Here is a 19,802-nt window from a genome sequence, read left to right on the forward strand (position 1 = left end):
TGCTCACTCGCCGAACAGCTCCTCACAAGCCTGAAGAGCTCTTGCCACCCACTCTATCCGTAGCCCTGAGCTTCCTCAAAAGAGGCTGCGCAGCTTGTCCCCAAGGCGGTGGTCCTCCTCGACGGCAGAACGGCTACCGGGTCGGGACGCGGGTTCCGGGAGAGGACCCCTGCAGGGGCGGGCGGGGGTGGGGACGGCGGGCGGGGGTGGGGACGGCGGGCGGGGGTGGGGACGGCGGGCGGCGGGGACCGGGCGGGGGTGGGGACCGGGCGGGGGTGGGGACGGCGGGCGGGGGTGGGGACGGCGGGCGGGGGTCCTCCCTCCGCGCGGCCGCCGCGCCGTGGGAACTACGCTTCCCAGCCTGCTCCGCTGCCTCCGCGCCCTGGCGCCGCGCCCGCCGGCCGGGAGCCGCCTGTTGCTCGCGGTGCTCGCCCTGCCTCGGCGCCACCCCTGCGCGTGGCCCCGCTACCTTGGGGCTGACGGACTGCGGGCCAGCACCGCCGGCGCCGGGATGGGCGCCCCGACGGGTGAGCGCGCCGGGAGTGGGAGGGGACCTGCGGGGGCCAGGCGCCGTGCGCAGCCCCTGCCCGCAGTGCGGGGGTGGGGAACCCTCCGTGCCCCTGGGGGATGCTCCGCGGCGTTCGTCGCTGGGCCGGCGGGGCTCCGAGAGCCCAGCCGCCTCTTGCCTCCCCGGCCCGGCGGGCTGCGCAGAGGACAGGGCTGCGAGGGCGGCGCGGGCGGGAGGCGCCCGGGGGTGTGGGTCCCACGCCCCGCGCTGCGGCTCCGCAGCCACTGCAGCCCGCGGGCCGCTGCAGTGAGGGCGCGGTCTCCTGCCCTCCCCCGGCTGCGGGGCTGGGTTTTTCCACGCTGGGCTTTGTTCCCCACTTTCTCCCCTGCTGTGAACGTTTGACCAGCTCCTGGAGCCTAACGCTTCCCACTGCACCGTTAAAGCGGGCGACGGGGAAGGGTGGGGTGCGGTGGACTCCTGCTGGCGTCTTTTTCTAAGATCCGTGGAGCTGTCACCCGCAGCGCGTTTCAGCCCGGGCGAAAGCAGCATCAAGAGAGCGGCCTGATGCAGGTCCTTGAGCCCCTTGTATTTTTCCTGGTTAAAGTAGTGGTAGCATGTGTTCCTTTGAAGCTTCCTAACATTTCCCTCTTGGCCTGAAGAAATGAAGATTGATTTTTAAATGCCGTAATAATAATATTTAATAAAAGACTCCTAAAGGGAATTTTTACTTAAAGTATTCAAAGGAGGGAAGGTGATGCGGGCAAAATGCAAATTAGCAATGAATACTAAGGCTTCACCTTGCCCATTAAACCTCCGAATCACGAGGTACTTGGAAAGGGAATGAAAAGAACATAGGAGGAGGTGTTTTTAAAACCAGGTTCCTATTCTAGCTCTACCATTAAGGAGCTGAGGGAATCTGGGCAAGTCTCTTCTTCACCTCTCTGAGTCTCTTTCTCCATGTAAAACGGCACGTTTGGGTAAATGATTTCTAAACCTGTATTCTTGGAAGATTCTCACATCAGGGAACTGAAGAGATGAGGGTGTTTCTGTTTAGCAGCATTATAAAAAGCCTGATTGTGACAAAACAAGTGGCTTTATCCTAGTGAGGAGGAGAGATTTTGCAGGGCTTAGGCCATCTAATTTTTTAAAAAAATAAAACGGATTTGCTCTGTCTAGCCTCTGCAGTCTAACCCAATAAGTATGCATTACCACCGTTTTAATTTTTGTAGATTATTGTAAATTGGTGGGCAACAACATGTTGTGTGTTTTTGTTTTTAATTTGCTGAAGGTGAAGTGATGAGATGAGCAGGTAAGGGAGAAGCAAATGTCTCCCCATTGCTGTGTGGAGTGGTCAGATGTGGTCAACACTGAGGTGGGGAAGAAGCCCCAGCAAGAAGTAACCAGAGAGTATACACACTGAAGAAAGAGAGGAGGGGCACTGATGAGTCATTGTTTGAATAATGAATACTACACAATAGGAGGAATGAGAAAACCAGAAAACCAGCACAGTGCAAACTCTAATATAACTGATTCAGGCAAAGACTCATCCATGGGTACAAAACCTTTGAGTGAAAGGTTGTCGAGAACAGGATTCTCACATTATTTTAAAGTATGTCACCACAGATTACCTAGGGAAAATGTGTCCTTACCATGGAGAAATGAGGAGGTCATCACTTTAGCCTAGTGATCAAGCTTATCAGCACCTACAGTGAGTCTCTTGTTGGGATGCCATAAGATGGTCATAACTTGCCAGAAAGACTGGAGGAGGGGGGAAGTATTATAGATTGAAATACTAAGTGATATAACAACCAGTTATGTGTAACAACCAGGTGTAACAACGCAAGTGCTGTAACAACCAGGATGTGTGAACTTCGTAGCCATTAAAGGTAATTTGGAGGCAATTGGGGAAATTTGAACATGGACTGCATGTTAGATAATATTATGAAATTACTTTTAATTTTCTTCGGTGCAGTAGTGGTTCTGTGGTTATATGTGACACTGTCTTATTCTTGTGCATATTAGAGGCAATGCATCATAACATCTGCAACTTTCAGCTGGTTCAGGAAAAAAAAGTATAAGGGTGGGGGAGCAAGTTCAGGAATACAGCAAGTGATGACAGTTGGTGAATCAGAGAGTGCTATACACGTGCTTATTATACTATTCCTTAACTGCTTTTTGTAGATTTGAACTGTTTTAAAAAATTGGGGGAGGTGAATAAAGTAAATACGTAAAGAGAAAGCATTGTCGAGAAGTGTGTGGTTAGTGAGAGGCAGGTCGCTGCCTGAATCTGTGAGGAACTCATAGGGAATCTGTGGCTTCAAGTTCCCAACATATAATCCTATCAGAGGTGTGACTGGGGTCAGGGAAAGTTCTCTTTTTTGGCGCCTCTTGGCTGCTATCAATCATTTTCTTAAGACATCCCATCCCCTAACTTCAACCTCAAAGTACTAATCATTTCCAAACCTTAGAAATTCAAGTCCTACCCAAGAACCATCTTGAAAGCATTGCCCCTTTCCTCTCTGCATTCAAGAACTGTGTCAATATAGAAGGCAGTTCCAGGTAGCGGTTCTTTTTATTTGGAGTTAGGGATGTGTTGGGGAAAGAACAGATCCAGCTTTTTGACAGAACAGAAGTTGTAGGGTTTCTTCTCATTCCCTTTATTTGTAAATTACATACACCCAAATGTTTTCCTTTGTAGACTGCAAGTGGTTCAAAAAGGATCATAGGAGGCGTATGCAGAAGAGACTTCCTATTTCCAGACCAAGAAGACAGAAATAATTCTTAAGATACAATACGTAATTTTATACAAAACCTTTTGCTGCAAGGATATTTTTACTATTCCTGGGATATATATACTGGGAGTGCCAAAAAAATGTATACACATGACTTGTATTCATCTTTTATTATCGGCATATATTGAGTATTACAATTTTAATACAGATTTTATTCCTTTCTTAAAATGTGTATACATTTTTTATTGGCACCCTCTGTGTTTATACTTTTATGTTTTGCCCTCCTCTTTTGTCATCAAGGCTACCTTGTCTGTCATGTGTGTCACCAGTATTCCTGGATTCCCCTAGTGACAGCTAGGTGAGTGGAAATGAGAAAGGTCAGCTCTAGGACTGTGACTACAGGAGTTCATGAGAACAGGCACCAGGCCAGCCATGCCAAGCCTGGACGTGAGGACTAAGAAGCCAATCGGAGGCACCAGCCCTAAGAAAGAACCAGCAGGCTTCTCATCAGAGTGGTTGGAGGGGTCTAGAGTCTAGTGAGCTGGGCGACTGTTCAGCAAGCGTGTGCAGCGACAGCCATCCCTGCTGTGTCTAGCTGACAACCGTTCTGATTGGGTAATGCCCATGCCATTCTAGTTGCTAAATATTTTGCCTGTCACCTTGATAAGCAGTCCTGAATCAAGGTGCACATAGATCCCATACGTCATAACAAAGCATTGGTCAAAACCCAGCTAGGATACAGATGCCAGAGAAAGAGACAAGATAGACTGGTCGAAGCCCACATAAGGAGGCAGAGCCAGGAGGGTACCTGAAGCAAAAGACAAAAAGGGAACCCATAGCGCCAGTCAGGAAGTGAAAAGTCCAAGTTGAGGGGACATGGCCAGCACCAAAAGGTAGTTAAAAACTAAAAGGACACAGATACACAAGTGGAAGGCAAGGAGGTAGACAGAAGTCAAGAAACAGGGACTCCTCGGAAAGCAGAATAGGGCCAGACAGAGGGACAAGGCAGCAGCAGGAGGTAGAATCTGCTAAGAGAATTAGAAACCCAGTGGCAGTTTGGTCAGACTGTCAGACTTCCATGCTGAAGAGATTCAGCCCCAGCCAAGAAGCTTCTTGGCTACTTCCTGCCCAAGTGGAAACCTATCTCGTACTTTGGCCACTTGGCTACTTCCTGCCCAGGTGGGAACCTATCTCCTACTTTGGCGAGCCTACACATGGCAGTTGGCTACACCTGGCCACACTGACCCACAGCTCTGATAGGATGCTGCCTCTCCATATTCAACATATCCTGACAAGGATAACAGAGGGAACAATACCTCAAATAGAAGATTATCCCCAGACCAAGGACAAACGAGAAATGGCTTTGACGGAAGGCTCGCCTGTGCTAGGCACTGCCCCTACTATGCACGTTATGATGTTAAGCATCACCTCCACCTTCTGAGAGAAGTACTGTCCTTTGCCTGTGTTACAGAAGAAGAAACAAGCTTGGACAGGTGGTCATCCGCACACGGATCTATAACCCTCAGAACCACAGCTGGTTGACTCCAGGGCTCATGCTCTTAGGAGTATACTGTGCTCTTCTGAATCTGGAGGCGGGTGGTCACTAGTGGGCATGTTGTGTTTCGTTTTGTTTTTTAAACTTTTACTTATTTAAGTGTGTTGTTCCAGGACCCATCAGCTCCAAGTCACATAGTAGTCATTTCAATCTAGTTGTGAAGGGCGCAGCTCACTGGCCCATGCGGGGATCGAACTGGCAACCTTGTTGTTAAGAGCACTGTGCTCTAACCAACTGAGCTAACCGGCCCCCCAGACCCCCCCTTCCCCCAGGCACATTGTTTTAAAAGAAGACTGTTTTCAGGCACAATTTGAGGTATAGCAACTTTTGTGTTATAAATTGGCAAGTTAGGAACAAAGAGTCTCAGGTACAAATGCATCATTCTGGTAAGATATGTTCCCATTCCCCTTTCAGCTTGCTTCTTCCAGTTGCCTTGTCACATTTTTTTTTTTTTTGCCTGAGATTCTCCCGTATCCCACCCCATTCTCTGTCCTTCATCTCCTGTAAGAATTTTCCAGAATATGGCAGGAGCCATTTGATTGTTAAAAAAAGAAACAGACTTGACCCTGCTAACTTTAAATAACTAGATTCCAAAATACAGGCTCTATGTTTTGTACACAGCTTTGTGTATTAAATATGTAAGATCAATTCAAGTTTTATTGGAGGATATATTGATATGCTGATTTTGATTTAATGTATTCATTTTAGATAATGTAGATTTGGCTCTTGTGCAAGTTGGTTCACTAATTATTTTAAATTACAATGAAATTGAAGATATGATAAAGAATAATTTCTCACTTACGGACTCCCCCACTTGGGATTAAATTATCACTAGTCGAGTTGAAGCCCTAGTCTCCTCCCTCTCCAGCTAAGTGCTCCTACCCGACCACCCCCCCCACATTGTGGTGTCTGTCCTTTCCGTGAGCAGTCCTTTGTATCTTTCCTAGACAGGTATGTATCCTAAGCAATTTGTGGCACTGTTTTGTCCATTTAAAAAAACTTTTCACTGGGTTCTTACGAGCAGTTTTTGTTTACTCTTTTGTAAAAATTAGTCTCAGGTTTGGATTAGTTTTAATAAATAGGGCAGCTTGTTTGGGCTTTGGTGTGTGTGTAAGCAGGGCCGAAGGCTGGGTACCTTGTGTTGTATCTTTTTTTCCTCTTTCATCCCACAGTTACACGAAGAAGGTAGTGGAAAGAAAAGCAAAGAAAGCCACATCCTTGATTCTGTCTCAGGGCTCCTATCTTTGGGTAATAGGAAGAGTTATTGGAGAGCCCATGTCATCCTTCCTTCAGCTCACATTCTAACTCCTGTTTTCCATTTTCCTAACCGGATTGGTGTGTGTGCCTACTTGGACTCCTGAAGCTGCTTTTTAGCCTGGCTTCATTCTACTGTGCACTTTTGTATCTTCTTACATGTTGAGTGCTTGCCATGGGACAGATACTCTGCCGGACGTGAGGCTGCGGCAGTGCTTTGAAAACTTTCCACTGTGGCATTGCTAACAGGAGGAGAGGACAGATGTGAACCCTTGTGGGGCCTGGCTGGGGCTAAAGCAGGCCAGCCATGAGCCAGAAATCTGCGACTTGATTCTAAAAGCTATGTTAATGCTGCATTCTTTATGTAGTATATCTATATTTGTTATTTAAAAATAATAACTAGCTTTCCCACAAATCTTTTAGTCAAACTTGTGCTTCAGGAGGGTGCACCATTTTTTTTGTCCTCCAGCTTTGGGAAACTGCCCACCCTGTCCACTGGCACAGATATGCGAGTTGTTTTAGCTGGCACTATGATTACATAGTATTAACATGTTATTGTCAATACTTAACAATAACAATAAGCTCACTGCTAAACCATAAGCACAGCTGGGGCACAGGATATCATCTGTTTTGTTTTCTGCTATTTTCCCAGCAGTGTCCGGAAAAGGTGGCCTTTCAGTAGATATTTGTTGAATGAATGTACAAACCTGAGCTTGGGAAGGAATCTAAAGAATGTTGACATGGTCCCTGTCCTCTGAGAGTTTGTGGTGTAGTTGGAGAGAGAGCCATATACGTAACAGGCATGGAAAGATCATGATAGAGCAAGGGATGAAGAGTAAATTTCATAGGCAACTCAAATTTGGAAGCAGAGCAACTTCTGTGGGTTTAGGTGGCCTCAGAAAATTCCATGACAGAGAGGAGAGGCAGTGAACATAATGGAATGAGCTCTGGACCCGTGGGTCACTTCACCTCTCTGAGCTCATTTCCTTCATCTGACATTTGTTGCACAATATTGGTTGGATGTCTACTTCGTGTCAAGACCTATGCTGAGAGCCAGGATTGTAACAGTGACTAAAACCGATGCAGCCCCCGCCCTCACAGAGATCAGAAAGGAGACCAAGATAAAACAAGCTGATGTAATCAAGTCAAGGAGAGCTCTGCCCAAGGGGTGTGACATGGGGAAGGGCAGTGGTTCAGACCTTGTCTGGGGGTCCAGTCAAGGCCTCTCTGAGGAATTAAAGCTTACATTTGAGACTGGAAGATGAGTAGGAGAGCAGTGAGCCAGAAGAGGAGGGGGTAAGAGTGCTCTGAGCAGAGGGAACAACATAAGGCCTGATCCAGGAATTGGAAGTGGTCCAGAAGGCAGGAGCCAGGAGGAGATGGAGAGTGAAGTGCGAGCTGAGGCTGATGAGAATGACAGAGGCCAGACTGTGAATTTTAACTTTATCCTCAAGGCAATGAGGAGGTACTGGAGAACTGTAAGTAACTAGAGCAGAGCTGTTTAAAAAGATCGCTTTGGCCATTTGTATGTCGAATGGATTGAAAGGGATAAAGGGGGTGAGTCAGTGCTGTTGAGTGAAATAGGTGAGTTCTTACCATGTTTAGGTAAGGACAGGATTTGGTGACTGATGGGTAGAGGGGAGACAAGGAAGTGAAGGTGTCACGTGTGGCTGAGTTAGAAATTCTAGAGGAAGAGAAGCTGTTTGTAAGGAAAGATGATCAGAGTACTTCTGATATTTGAGGTGCCTGAGGCAGCCATGTAGAGATGTCGGTTCACAATTGGAAATATACGGATCTAGCCCTCAGGAACAAAGTGTGGAACAAAGATGCGGCTTTGGGGATCTTTGGAATGTGGGTAATAATTAAAACTTTGGAGGCAATGAGTTCCCCCAGGGAGAATGTAGCAGTGTGAGAAAAGAGCTTCTAAGACACGACCAGGCAGCCTGCCAGTGTTTGAGGTGGAGGATGAGGAATCACTAGAAGAGACCAAGAAGGAGTGAACAGAGAAGCAGGAGAAAAACCATCTATGTTGCTGGATGGGATGATCTTTAAGGCCTCAGTCAGCTCTGAGAGTGTGGTTTTGTCGAGCTAGAATCTCAGCCAGGTCTCAAAAGCAGAGCACATGGATAAGCTGTGAGAATAAAGAAGAGCATTCCAAGTAATCTTACTGTATCAGCAAAGGTCCCAACAAGAAACAGGACACATTCAAACTGAGTAATTGGAGGGAATTTTAATAAAGAGGCTATTTACAAAGATGTAGGGGAGGGTTTAGGGAATCGAACGAGGCAGAAATCTGGCCCTAGTCACACAGGGGCCCTTTCACCACCCCAAGGCCTGAAGTCAGCAAGGGGAGGACAGCTGTACAGATGAGACCACCTGGAAGGAGTCGGGGCCTTCTAGAACAGCCTCCCTCTCCTCTCCCTCTGCCTTCCAGTTTCCTGCTAGTGCATCCTGTTGGACAAACAGAAGCCAGAAAGCAAGGGAACCCACAGATGCAGTGTAAATACATCATCTTCCTGGGCACAGAGCAGGGTGGGGAGTGGAGGTGGAGGGGCAAATGAGCTAGCTAGAGCAATTATCTTGGAAAACGGAAGTGTGTGGATAACAGAATGTATTAGTTTTCTATTACTGCTGTCACAAGTTTGGTGGCTTCAAACAACACAAATTTATTATCTTACAGTTCTGGACGTTAGAAGTCTGAAACAGGGTTCATTAGGCTAAAATCAATGCATTCTTTTCTAAAGTCCCTAGAGGAGAATCCACTTACTTGCCTTTTCCTGCTTCTAGAGCCTGCATACATTTCTTGGCTCTCAGCCCCTTCCTCCATCTTCAGAGCCAGCAATTGCATCACTCTGACCCACTCCTTCTGTGATCTGACTTGTTCAGAAGAGTCAGACTTTTCTGACTCTTCTGTGATCACATCTTGTTCTCTGACTCTTCTGCTTACCTCTTTCCAATTTTAGTAGTCCTTGTGATTGATTGGGCCCACCTACATAATCCAAAATAACCTCCCTATTTAAAAACATTTGATTTAATCACACCCAGTTCCTTTACCATGAAAAGCAACAATTCCCAGGTTCTGAGGATTAGCATGTTAACATCTTTAGGAGACCGTTATTCTGCCTATCACATCATATAAACCATTTTGGCTGGATTTGAGGGGAGGTCTCCCTAGGAAAGTAATGAAGACAGAAAACAAGAAGTGCGGACCAAAGACAAATTACAGGAGCTTTGGATGCTAGACTGTCTGAATTTTATTCTATAAACAAGAGGAGGCCATTGTGAGTCCTTCACCGGGGAAGGGGCTTGTTAGCCGTGCAAGGAAAGATGACCTGGTCGTGGTGCTCTGGCGACTTAGCAGGAAGAGCAGAAACCTGTCAAGATGCAGTTAGAGTAGTGCAGGCTCAGAAGAACAAAGGTCTACAACGCGAGTGACAGGAAGGGATGGTGTGAAAAGTACTGTGCAGTGAGAGTCTACAAGTGCTAACCCGCTGGACACAGAAAGAAGGGGGAGAATCTGAGTTTTAAAAGTAACTGGTAGATCAATGGTATGACCTTGAAAGTCAGGAGACCAAGTCTATTTGAGGGGAAGATGAGGAGTTGGGGTGTAGTGATAGAATCCTGGAACAGAAATGCAAATAGAATCTTACCAACTCTAAGATACCATCAACTGTAAAACACACCAATATTTTATGTACCATTAAGAAAAAAGTTAAAATAGGGCACATGCCTTCTTAAATATATAAGTTTTACTTTATTGAAAGAGCTGTACACTTAGATTTTTTTTGAAGTCTTTTAATTGACATGCAATAAATTGCACATATTTAACGAGTACTGTTTGATAAGTATTGACATATATATGCACCTGTGAAACCATCACTACAGTCAAGACAATGAACATATGCAAAATCCCCAAGCCTCCTCATGCCCTTTGGTGATCCCCTCCTCTGTTTCTTCCTATCGCTGTTCGATCCATAGGCATCTACTGATTTGCAGATAGATCAGTTTACATTTTCTAGAATTTTAGATCAATGGAATTACACCATATGCATTCTTTTGGGTTTGGCTTCTTTCATTCAGTATAATTATTTTGAGGTTCATCCATATCATTCTGTGTATCAGCAGTTCATTCCTTTTTATTTCTGAGTGGATTCCGTCATATCGATATACCACAGTTTGTTTATCCATCCACTTACTAATGATCATTCAAGTTGTTTACAGTTTTTGGCTATTACAAATGAAATCTGCTATGAATATACACAGATTTTAAAAATAATACATCACCCCTGTCCAAACATGAAAAGGGAAAATGCAAGTGAAATTAATTGGTTAATATTCTTAAAACTTCTTCATGTTCAGATTCCAATTTTTTGAATCACTTTTTGACTCATAGTAAACAATGTCTGTTTTTTTCTACAGAGTATCTCCTCTATGCCATCAATTTTTTTAAAAATTGAAAAAGAAGTAAAAGTCATTGATGTTGACTCTTAAACCTGTTCTGTAATTATATGTAACTGGCCTGATCTGAGCTTTCCTTTGGGAGTATTGCTATATGCACTGAGTCACCAGTTTTCCCACTCGCTCCCTACCAGGTTTTAAAAGAATGTTCCACTACTTTTAAAAGTCCCTGGGCCTTTTCCAAATCCCTGACACCTATTCTGCTAGTTTTGAAGCTGGCGCATTTGATATTTATGCATGTGTAGGCAATGACAAGTGCACCTTAACTGTTGCTTCATCAACAGTAATCGTAGGACCATCGATTGTAAGACACATCTCAATTTCAGAATATGAAATGTGGGAAACTGTGTGTCTTAGAATCCATTAGAGAGGGCAGTTCACCCAGTTCGTTTGATGGCTACAAGCCTGGCAGACTGAGATCTTTGTCAGAGTCTCACAATAAATTGGTGGTAGGGGGGACCAGAATAAAGTATAAATGACCCAATTGGTTTCTCTGACATTACTGGGCTGGGTTTTGTTTTGTTTTGTTTTTACTGGAATTTGGCAGTTGAAGCGTAAAAGAAGGTGGGCTGATAGAAGGGAAAGAGAGTCATATTGCATATGGAGAAGATACTTAGGTAGAAAACCACAAACTTGAACATCCTGAGCAATTGAATTAATAAGGAGAGGAGAACCTTCTTTCCATACCAACCCATTCTTCATTCCTACTGTTTGAATTAACTTATTAAAAACAGGGCTTCACAGACCATTCCTCTACTTAAAAATTTGTAGTGTCTCCTTGTCACCTAACAGAATAAAGTCCAGGTTCTTTGGCAAGGCATATCGGCAAGGCCCTTCACAGATGTCCCTTCCTTGTCTTTAGATCTTTCCTCTCCCCTTCCTGCAGCCCTCTTCTCAAACCACAACAAGCATTCACCAACTTATCATATACTTTCTTACAATTTGTGGATTTGTTTATGTTATTCCCTTAGAATGACCCTTCCCACCCCTGTCCACCTATGACCTCTTCCTTCACATTTCAAACTGAACCTCTTTTTCACAGTGTCCCCTCAAACCCTATCCCTTTATCCAATGATTATTTATTCATATGTTTCTTCATATGCCCTTTATACATTACTTCTGTTGTAACACTTGTCAAGTGGTATTATCCTAGTTGTAGGTCTCACTGAGCTGTGATCTCCTTGTGGAAGGGGTCATATCTTGTTTATCTTTGTATTCCTGTTTTCTAGAACTCTTCCTGAACATTAGTGGGTATACAGCAAATATTAATTGCCTTGAAAGATCTGATTGATATTAATAACTCTTAAGGAGAAACATAATCAGTTAAGTACATTGCTATTTCCTGAATGCAGTGTTATCTTCCATGGAAGATCATAAAATCCACTGCAAGAAAGAAGGGATTGAGTACAAATTTTATTTTGAGTGAGGTGGTATATAAAGGGGGTTAAAAGGAGGATGGACTAGGGGTATAAAGAATTCGGGAGGATGGCTCAGGAAACAAAAGGGGAATGGGAGCAGGAGGGGAATAGGAGAGGAAGAAAGCAGAAAAGAGAGAAGGAAAGTGGAGAGAGTGATCGTGCCGCCAGGATTTTACAATCTTGTTTAATTTAATGGCAGGGGAGTTACTGGACAATGCTTTCTCACATGGACGTTCCAAACTCTCTTTCCTGAATGAACCCCATTTTGTATTCTTCACATCACTCTCTCTCTGAAAAGACACAAGTGCACTTCTCACAACTGCCTTACAATTAGTGCATTGTTCTTCACTGTTTCTGTGGAAAGCTGGAGGAGGCAGAGTAGTATGGTAGAAGGCACTCACTGCCCTGGGAATCGAAGGCCTGGCACATACCAGCTCTGGGGCTTCGAGCCAGACACTTAGCCACTTTCACCCCAGAATCTTCTTCTGTAAAATGGGTTATTAATATCTGTTCAGGCTTCCGTTCCAGGTTGTCGTAAAGATCTAAATAAGTGAAATAATATACATGAAAACACTTTGTAAGTGGTCAGGCTTTTTGTTGAATTATTTGTTTAGTTGAGAGACTGCATTGGGAGATAGCAAAGCTCTGTTTATTGTTAATAAGTCCTGTCACAGAAAGTCCTATCACAGAAAGGTGATAACAGTGTTTCTTTCTTAGTAGTATTCTGAAGTCCCAGGAGGCTGGCCCATTCAGATGTTCATGGCCCATGAGAAAGGCGTATAAGAAACCATGGCACTACCTTTTCAAAAAGAGTTGGAGAAATATAAGAACATTGATGAAGATGAGCTTCTTGGCAAACTCTCAGAAGAGGAACTGAAACACTTGGAAAATGTTCTTGATGACCTAGATCCTGAGGTTAGTAACCTGGAGCTGAAGCAGCATGGTTAATGACAGTATGGGATAAAAGGCGTGGTGTGATCCTTAAACAATTGTGTAGAAATCCCTTAGCTCCAAATGCAAATTCTGCGTTCTCCGATGATTGGTTCTGGGTCACTTTTACACATTTCTTCAGAACCTCAGTAGCCACATCTATAATATGACATGGCAAATATGTTTCTCAAAAACCAATTTAATGTAAATGGGGAAAAATAATTTCCACTGGTTAAGGAATGATCAGTGGAACCTTAGGAAAAAGAAAAGAAAGAGGGAAAGGGAAACAACTCTTACCCAGTTTCTTTTATGAGTCATACACTCTGCTGAGCACAGAAGCTCCTGAGGTAAATTGTATTGTCCCCATTTCATAAATGAGGGGATAGACTAGGGGAATTTACCTAAGATCCCATACTAGGGATGTCAGAGATGGTATTTAAACCAGGTCTAGTACCTCAAAGGCAAATCTTTTTCTGTATCTCATTTCTTTAAAATGTGTAAATAACTTGAAATCTTTGGTGATCCCACAATAGGAAGATTAGAATAACTGTAACCATAATATCAAGGAAGTTTAAATGGAGCTTCTAATATTTTTATGAACTCTTGAAAAGCTAAGTAACTTGTTATAGTGCTTATTTAGCAAGCATTTTCTTTAGCCCTGCTGGTATTATCTTAAACTTAGAATCAGAAAATAATGATTTTACTATAAATGATTATGTCACTGAAAGTTATTTATATGATATTCTGATATGCCAGATACTTTGACTATTGTATTTACTTTAAAAAAAATACAAGTATCCTGTTTTTATTTATTTATTTATTTTTTATTATTTTTTTCCAACACCTGATCTTGGTAAAGGACGTCACTCAGTTCCTCAAACATGCCTTACATTTTCTACTTTATTTATTTTTTAAATTTTTATTGGGGAATATTGGGGAACAGTGTGTTTTTCCAGGCCTCATCAACTCCAAGTCAAGTCATTGTTTTCAATCTAGTTGTGGAGGGCACAGCTCACTGGCCCATGTGGGAATCAAACCGGCAACCTTGGTGTTTCGAGCACTGCGCTCTAACCAACTGAACCAACCGGCCACCCCGTTTTTATTTTTTAAACTTAAGGAAGGAATCTCTAAGCGTAATCAAGCATATATCAACATCTGCCATAATATTTACTTACCTACTTGGATGTTTCTCCAAGAGAGGGGTTAGAAATATGAGAGTTTAGCCATATTGGCTCCTTCTTAGAATCTCTGTATGTCTGCCTGGGAGCACCTTACATAGACCTGACCATAGCTAAGTGGGTTCTGTGAGGTCGTGAGGGTGGCTGGCCTTTCGCCATCGCATTGTAGAAGGCAGCTACAGAAGACCCAGGCAGCTCCAGCCATCTCTCTTCTGCCTGCACTCTTTGGGGGCCCTCCTCTCAGCATGGAATGAATATTAGAGCAAGTAGGGCCTCAGATTTGCCAGGGACTCCTGCCCTCTGCTCATACCCACATCCCCACTTCTCTGCACTGGTCTTCTTCTCCATCCCATACACAGCAGGAGAGGGCAGGTAACAAAGTTTCAGTCAGTGGACATCTTCCTTCCTGCTCACACCTCTGTTTTTTCAGAGCGCATTGCTGCCAGCTGGATTCCGACAGAAAGACCAGACACAGAAAGCAGCCACTGGCCCATTTGACCGCGAGCACCTCCTCATGTACCTGGAGAAGGAGGCTTTGGAACAGGAAGACAGGGAAGACTTTGTGCCCTTCACTGGAGAAAAGAAAGGTAAGGACATGTCCTGGGACAAAGGTATTCCTATGTGTTTTCATTGGAGGGCCAAGCTAGGGAACTGACCTGAAAGTGGGAAGTGAGCCTATGAACCAGATTCGATATTAAAAACAATCATGGCTGATGGCTACATGTCAGTATAGACATTCGTCCAGATCCATAGAATGTCTACCATCGAGAGGGAGCCCTAATCTAAACAATACACTTTGGGTGATAATGATACCAGTATAGGTTCATCAATTGTAATAAACGTGCCCACTCTGTTGTGGGATGTTGTAAAAAGGGCAGTTTGTGAGCATGAGGCCAGGGTGTCTTTGGGAACTCTCAGTACTTTCTTCTGTGAACCTAAAACTGCTCCATAAAATACAACCTATTAATTTGTAAAAAAGAATCATGGTAGAATATGGGGGCTAATTAAAGGAAAACTAAGAGTGTGATGGTACTCAAATTAATTATGTAAAAACCATCTTCACTCTCAGAGAAAAAGTTTTGGAAGTGTGCAGCAGTGTTGTGCTTGACAAAGGGTCCCATAGGCCTTGGTGTGTTTCTCAGCCCAGTGCTTTGCCCACTGCAGATGTCTACTCCGTGTCTGGGCATTGGCTCTGTTCCCTTAGATGCTACCATTAGAGGCCAGTGCTGTCGTTCATTTATCCAGGGTTTACCAAGCACTTCGTCTGTGCAGAGCCCTGGGCCAGGTACTGGGCCCACAGTGAGTAAGAACCCACCCTGCCCTCGAGCAGCTATGGTCTAGTGAGAGACACTATGACAGACCTGGGAAGCCTCTGAGGAGCAAGTTCTGGTCTCAGTCCATGCCAGGAGCGAGCTCAGAACTACGAAGAGAAACCCTCCTCCTGAGCTCCCAACCCTGAAGCCCTTTGGAGGAAAAGTGGATACTAAATCGCCTGTCCAGGTTCCCCAGCTGTAGACGGTGACTTGGGCCCATGGCTACTAATGGAATCCTCGATCAACTCATGGCAACCGCAGTCTTTTTGAAACACAAATCAGATGATGTCACGTCCCTGCTTATAGCCCCCATCCTTGCTGTGGTCTTCACAGGCCTAGGGGCGCTCGCTCGCCCCGCCCACGTCCCTGACTGCCTCTCTCCTTCCCTCACTAAGCCTCAGCCCCAGTATCTTCTCTCAGTTCCCCAAACCTGCTGAGTTCTTTTCCCCTCTCAGGGTCCTCTTCTCATGGAATCTTCCTTCTGACCCACGTCCCCATTTTTTACATTCTAAATCTCAGCTTAAATGTCAGGGCCTCCAGCTTTCCCTGACCTCTCTGTCTAAAATGGATGTGTTCTTTCTGTCCTGACACTCATTCATTGCTTTCATAGCTCTGTAACAGTGTTTGTCCTTTTGTTTATTTACTTTGCGTTTTGTGTGTTTTCCACATTAGATTGAGGTCTTCACGATGGACCGATGTCTCTCTTGCATCTGGCCCAGAAACCAACACAGTGGGAGGCACTAAATAAATATGGGTTCAAACGAATGCCATCCTGAGCTTCTGCACCAGGGCTTTGGGGACCAGGAGGAGCATGGCTCCTGACTGGCATGAGTCAGAGCACTCTCCCTTCTCTTGCAGAGCATCCGGGCTCGCCTCTGAACCATGCATTTTCAATGGCTCATGCACCATTGATAATGTCATTTTATTAAGAAAGTAAAGGTGAACAGTGACAAACTGGACAAATAACCAAGGATTACTGTAGAAATATGAAACTCTTTCTATGGCAAAATAATTGGTTAATTTGAAAGCAAAATAAATTATAATTTATTTTTTCAAATAAATTTATTTGAAATTTATTTGAATTTATTTTGTCAAATCTTTAATAAAATCCCAATTAACATCTAGTATTAGGGTAGCAACAGAACAATAAGAGGAAAGCTGTTGTCTTCTGTTCTCAGAGTAGAGATATGAAGAGCGGCTATGGTAAATTACCTCTCAATCCACATTAATCTCTAGATGGTTCCTGGGGGATTAGGAGTCTCAATCCACATCAATTTCTAGATGGTTCCTGGGGGATTAGGAGTGCAGGAGCAGTCTGAGTAATAAATGGAGATACAAAAGGGGTATACAGCTGCACAGTGAAGCTTAGGAGAAAGTTGAGAAGCAACACAATTGAGCACAATGAGCAGAGAACAAGTTTTGCAAACAGAGCAGAGGGATGGGGTGAGGAGTCTGCAGGACCCCAGGAAAGACCAACAGATGATCCAGGAGCAGTGGGAAGCTATTGTGAAGGCCTCGGGAGAGGCGCCCCAAAAGCCCAGCTCTGAACGCCCATGCCCTGGGCCCTCCGTTCCTGGGCCACATTAACTCTGCACTGTAGCTTTATTCATTTAAGACTTCTTGTTTGGTTGGACCCTCACAGATGGACGTGCAGCAGCAGTTGCCCTGAATACTGATAGCTGTGGGCCACCTGAGCACCTCGTGTTTACAGTAATCCTAAATAGTACCAGGAATTAGGGATTCAGAAATCCTGTTTTGACTCTGGACCCAAGATCATCTGAGCCAGAAAAAAAATGCTTCAGGCTGCAGATACCATGAAAATTACGTCTGGGATGAGCCCCAGTGTCTGAGATGTTATTGATTGGTTGGTCTTTTTTTTTTCTTCTTTTTTTTCCTTTCTATCTTCTGGCCATTCTCCCATTTTTGTTTCCCACTGTATTTTCCTTATTTCTGGGAAATGTGGCAGCTTATATGATGGGCAAAAGTAGCGACCTTGTGGCCAGGATACCCCAGCCTGACCACAAGCAGTGATACCCTCTTTGGGGTATCCAGCTCTGCCTGGCCCCTGGTTTCCTTATCCAACCATTTGAAGACCTGGTAAATTATCAGGAAGTATGCAACCCCAATAAGCAGAGACTTCTCCTGAAGAGTTTTCATAAGGAAGCGGTACTGACTTTGGGTTAGACCCTTTCCTTTCCCATAGGAGTGGGGAAAGCCAGGCTAGCCAAGGAGACCTAAAAAAATCTTGGGTCCCAATTGGCTGAAGCTGGAGTCAGCTACCTGTTCTACCCAAGGTGACAAAGAAGAGAAGCAATGGAGGGATGAGTCTTTAGGGAACTCCAAAGATCAAAATGGAGGAGGCCAATTTCAGAGATCTTGCCAAGAAGTAAGAGCAGCTCTCAAAAAGAGAGAGAGAGAGACCAAGAATCAAAGCCGGAAAGAATTGGCAAGAGTGTGAGTAGCTCTGGAGTGTCCCTGTTGTGGCCCTGGAATGTCTGGGGTTCACCTTTATAAGCCGTTGCCCGTGTGGGATGTGGGCGTGCTGGCCTGGCTGGAAGTTAGGAGCAGGAAACATACTCTCCTCCCAGCAATGTGATCATTAGCCAGAGATTTGGGTTGGAGGGGGGGTGGGGGTGGAGGTGCAGATAATGGCATATTCAGAAGTGAGCAGGGGCCAGAATAAATGGCATCCGCCTGACAGGATGAAGTAGTAGGCAGTAACAGAGCATTCATGTGTGGGGAGCACGGAGTGCCCTGCTGCGCAGACCTTTACAGCTCTAAGTATGACAGCCGTGATTTCTTCTTTTAAGAAAGTCAGGCTGACTTTGGGAAGCACTAGAGAGGTGATCGTGTCCCCAGCTTACTACCTAGTCCAGTGACTTTAGATACAGCATCCTGATGGTCTGTAATCTCAGTTAGTGGGAGGAAAACACTGGGTGATCATCAGTTTGTCCTTTAAGAATTCCGGGGGCCATTTGGATGAATCTGGCCCAAATCTTTGCAGGGTCCAAGGCAAGAACACAAGTAGAAGCCAATGTGCTATTTTTTATAAATATTTCGAAGCTAACAAACTGTTAAAATATGTTCTATTATTTTACAAATATGCCTAGGCCAATGCTCTTGCACTTGCGAGAGTTCCACACAGGACGTGTGTCTGTCCTACATTGCTGGGGCCTCAAGCCCACATGGTCTACATAGCCAGCCTACATAGCCAAGTTTTGCCCATACTCATCCACAAACAGCCTCCCTGTGACCTGGGGGTGCACACCCCAGCAATGTGACCTGCCTTCAGGAGAATGGGCATGCGGAAGGGATTCATGCAGACCCTGGAAGCAGGCTCAGGGCTCTTTATGCAGAGAAGTCCAGAGTCCCAGGTACCTGGGATGTGGGCTAGCAGGCGGCTTCTATTCTAGATGTGAAAGTGCCTTTGGTCCCACGACTCTTCCCTCAGTGAGGCAGAAGCAGTGTGTGTGTGGGGAGGGAAGGAGCAGCCAGAGGAGACCAGAGTTGGGCCCTCTAAAGTGTGGGGTTCATGACAGGGACCTCTTGCCCAGGTCTAAGGGCAGTGCTGCTGATCGATGGGAGGGAGGGCAAAAGAGGGGAGAGAAGGAGAGGGGCCACCGTTGTCCTGTGTTGAAAAACTATCTGTAGGCTCCTTGGATCACCGCATCGCAAAATGAAGGATTCCTCCTCTGACTTTCCTTCCCTTTGCTTGTGGGTTATTGATATTGGCATCTTCCCAGCAATTAAGGAATCCTGGTTGGATGTGCAATGGCTTAATGACAGCGCTTAATGGCCAGAGCTGCATTCTCTGGTCAGTCCATTTACCCTACAATAAGGCAGCAGTGTGCAATGGTTTTCGTTTTTCTTTTAATTTAAAGGGAGAGTCTTTATCCCCAAAGAAAAGCCCATAGAAATCCGTAAAGAAGAAAAAGTGACCCTTGACCCAGAACTGGAAGAAGCTTTGGCCAGCGCCTCTGACACTGAACTCTACGATCTTGCAGGTTAGTCCTCAGCTCTGGGACACTTTCCTGTCTGACTCTGTGACCTCCACAGCAGTAACCTTTGTGCTTCTCGATAGCTACTGATAATTATTATAATGCCAGGGTGACGTCAGCCATTACGTAGCTAGCTATAAGAGTTCATGCAGTGACTTATCCTCTCTGAGCAAGCATTCTGCTGTATTTCAGTTGTAAAATGCCACAATAATACCCATCCTACAAAACTCAGGAGTTTGAGGAATTAACAAGAGTAAAGATGAAGGAGTGTGGAGAACTTCAACAATAAAATAACAGCCCTTATGCTTCCTAAGGAGCTTTCGCATTTGCCATTTTACTACATTTTATCCTCACAAATTTTCCATGAACTTCTTGTTCTTCCCCACTCACTCCCATTAAGAGGTCTGTTAGCCTAACTGGGGAGCAGGAGTAATTTTCTGTTACACTCACCCAGTAAG

At 44.9% G+C, this 19,802-nt stretch overlaps 1 protein-coding gene across 5 annotated transcripts in view; it reads left to right on the forward strand.

Moving 5' to 3' along the window:
- TMOD2 (tropomodulin 2) overlaps positions 1–19,802 on the forward strand; it is a 48,785-nt gene continuing 28,983 nt past the window's right edge. Inside the window, exons 1-4 of one of the 5 annotated variants that reach the window (XM_081049166.1) lie at positions 1–140; positions 12,643–12,840; positions 14,464–14,620; positions 19,228–19,350. In XM_081049166.1, the coding sequence (XP_080905292.1) occupies positions 12,715–12,840; positions 14,464–14,620; positions 19,228–19,350 (406 nt within the window). In that variant the 5' untranslated portion in view covers positions 1–140; positions 12,643–12,714. Of the gene's footprint in view, positions 141–286; positions 528–7,231; positions 7,528–12,642; positions 12,841–14,463; positions 14,621–19,227; positions 19,351–19,802 lie in introns of those variants that run through there. The other 4 variants (XM_081049165.1, XM_081049162.1, XM_081049163.1 and 1 more) reach the window with 4 other exon arrangements.

This window comes from Rhinolophus hipposideros, assembly GCF_964194185.1.
Source record: "Rhinolophus hipposideros genome assembly, chromosome: 5".
NCBI classification, from domain to species: domain Eukaryota; kingdom Metazoa; phylum Chordata; class Mammalia; order Chiroptera; family Rhinolophidae; genus Rhinolophus; species Rhinolophus hipposideros.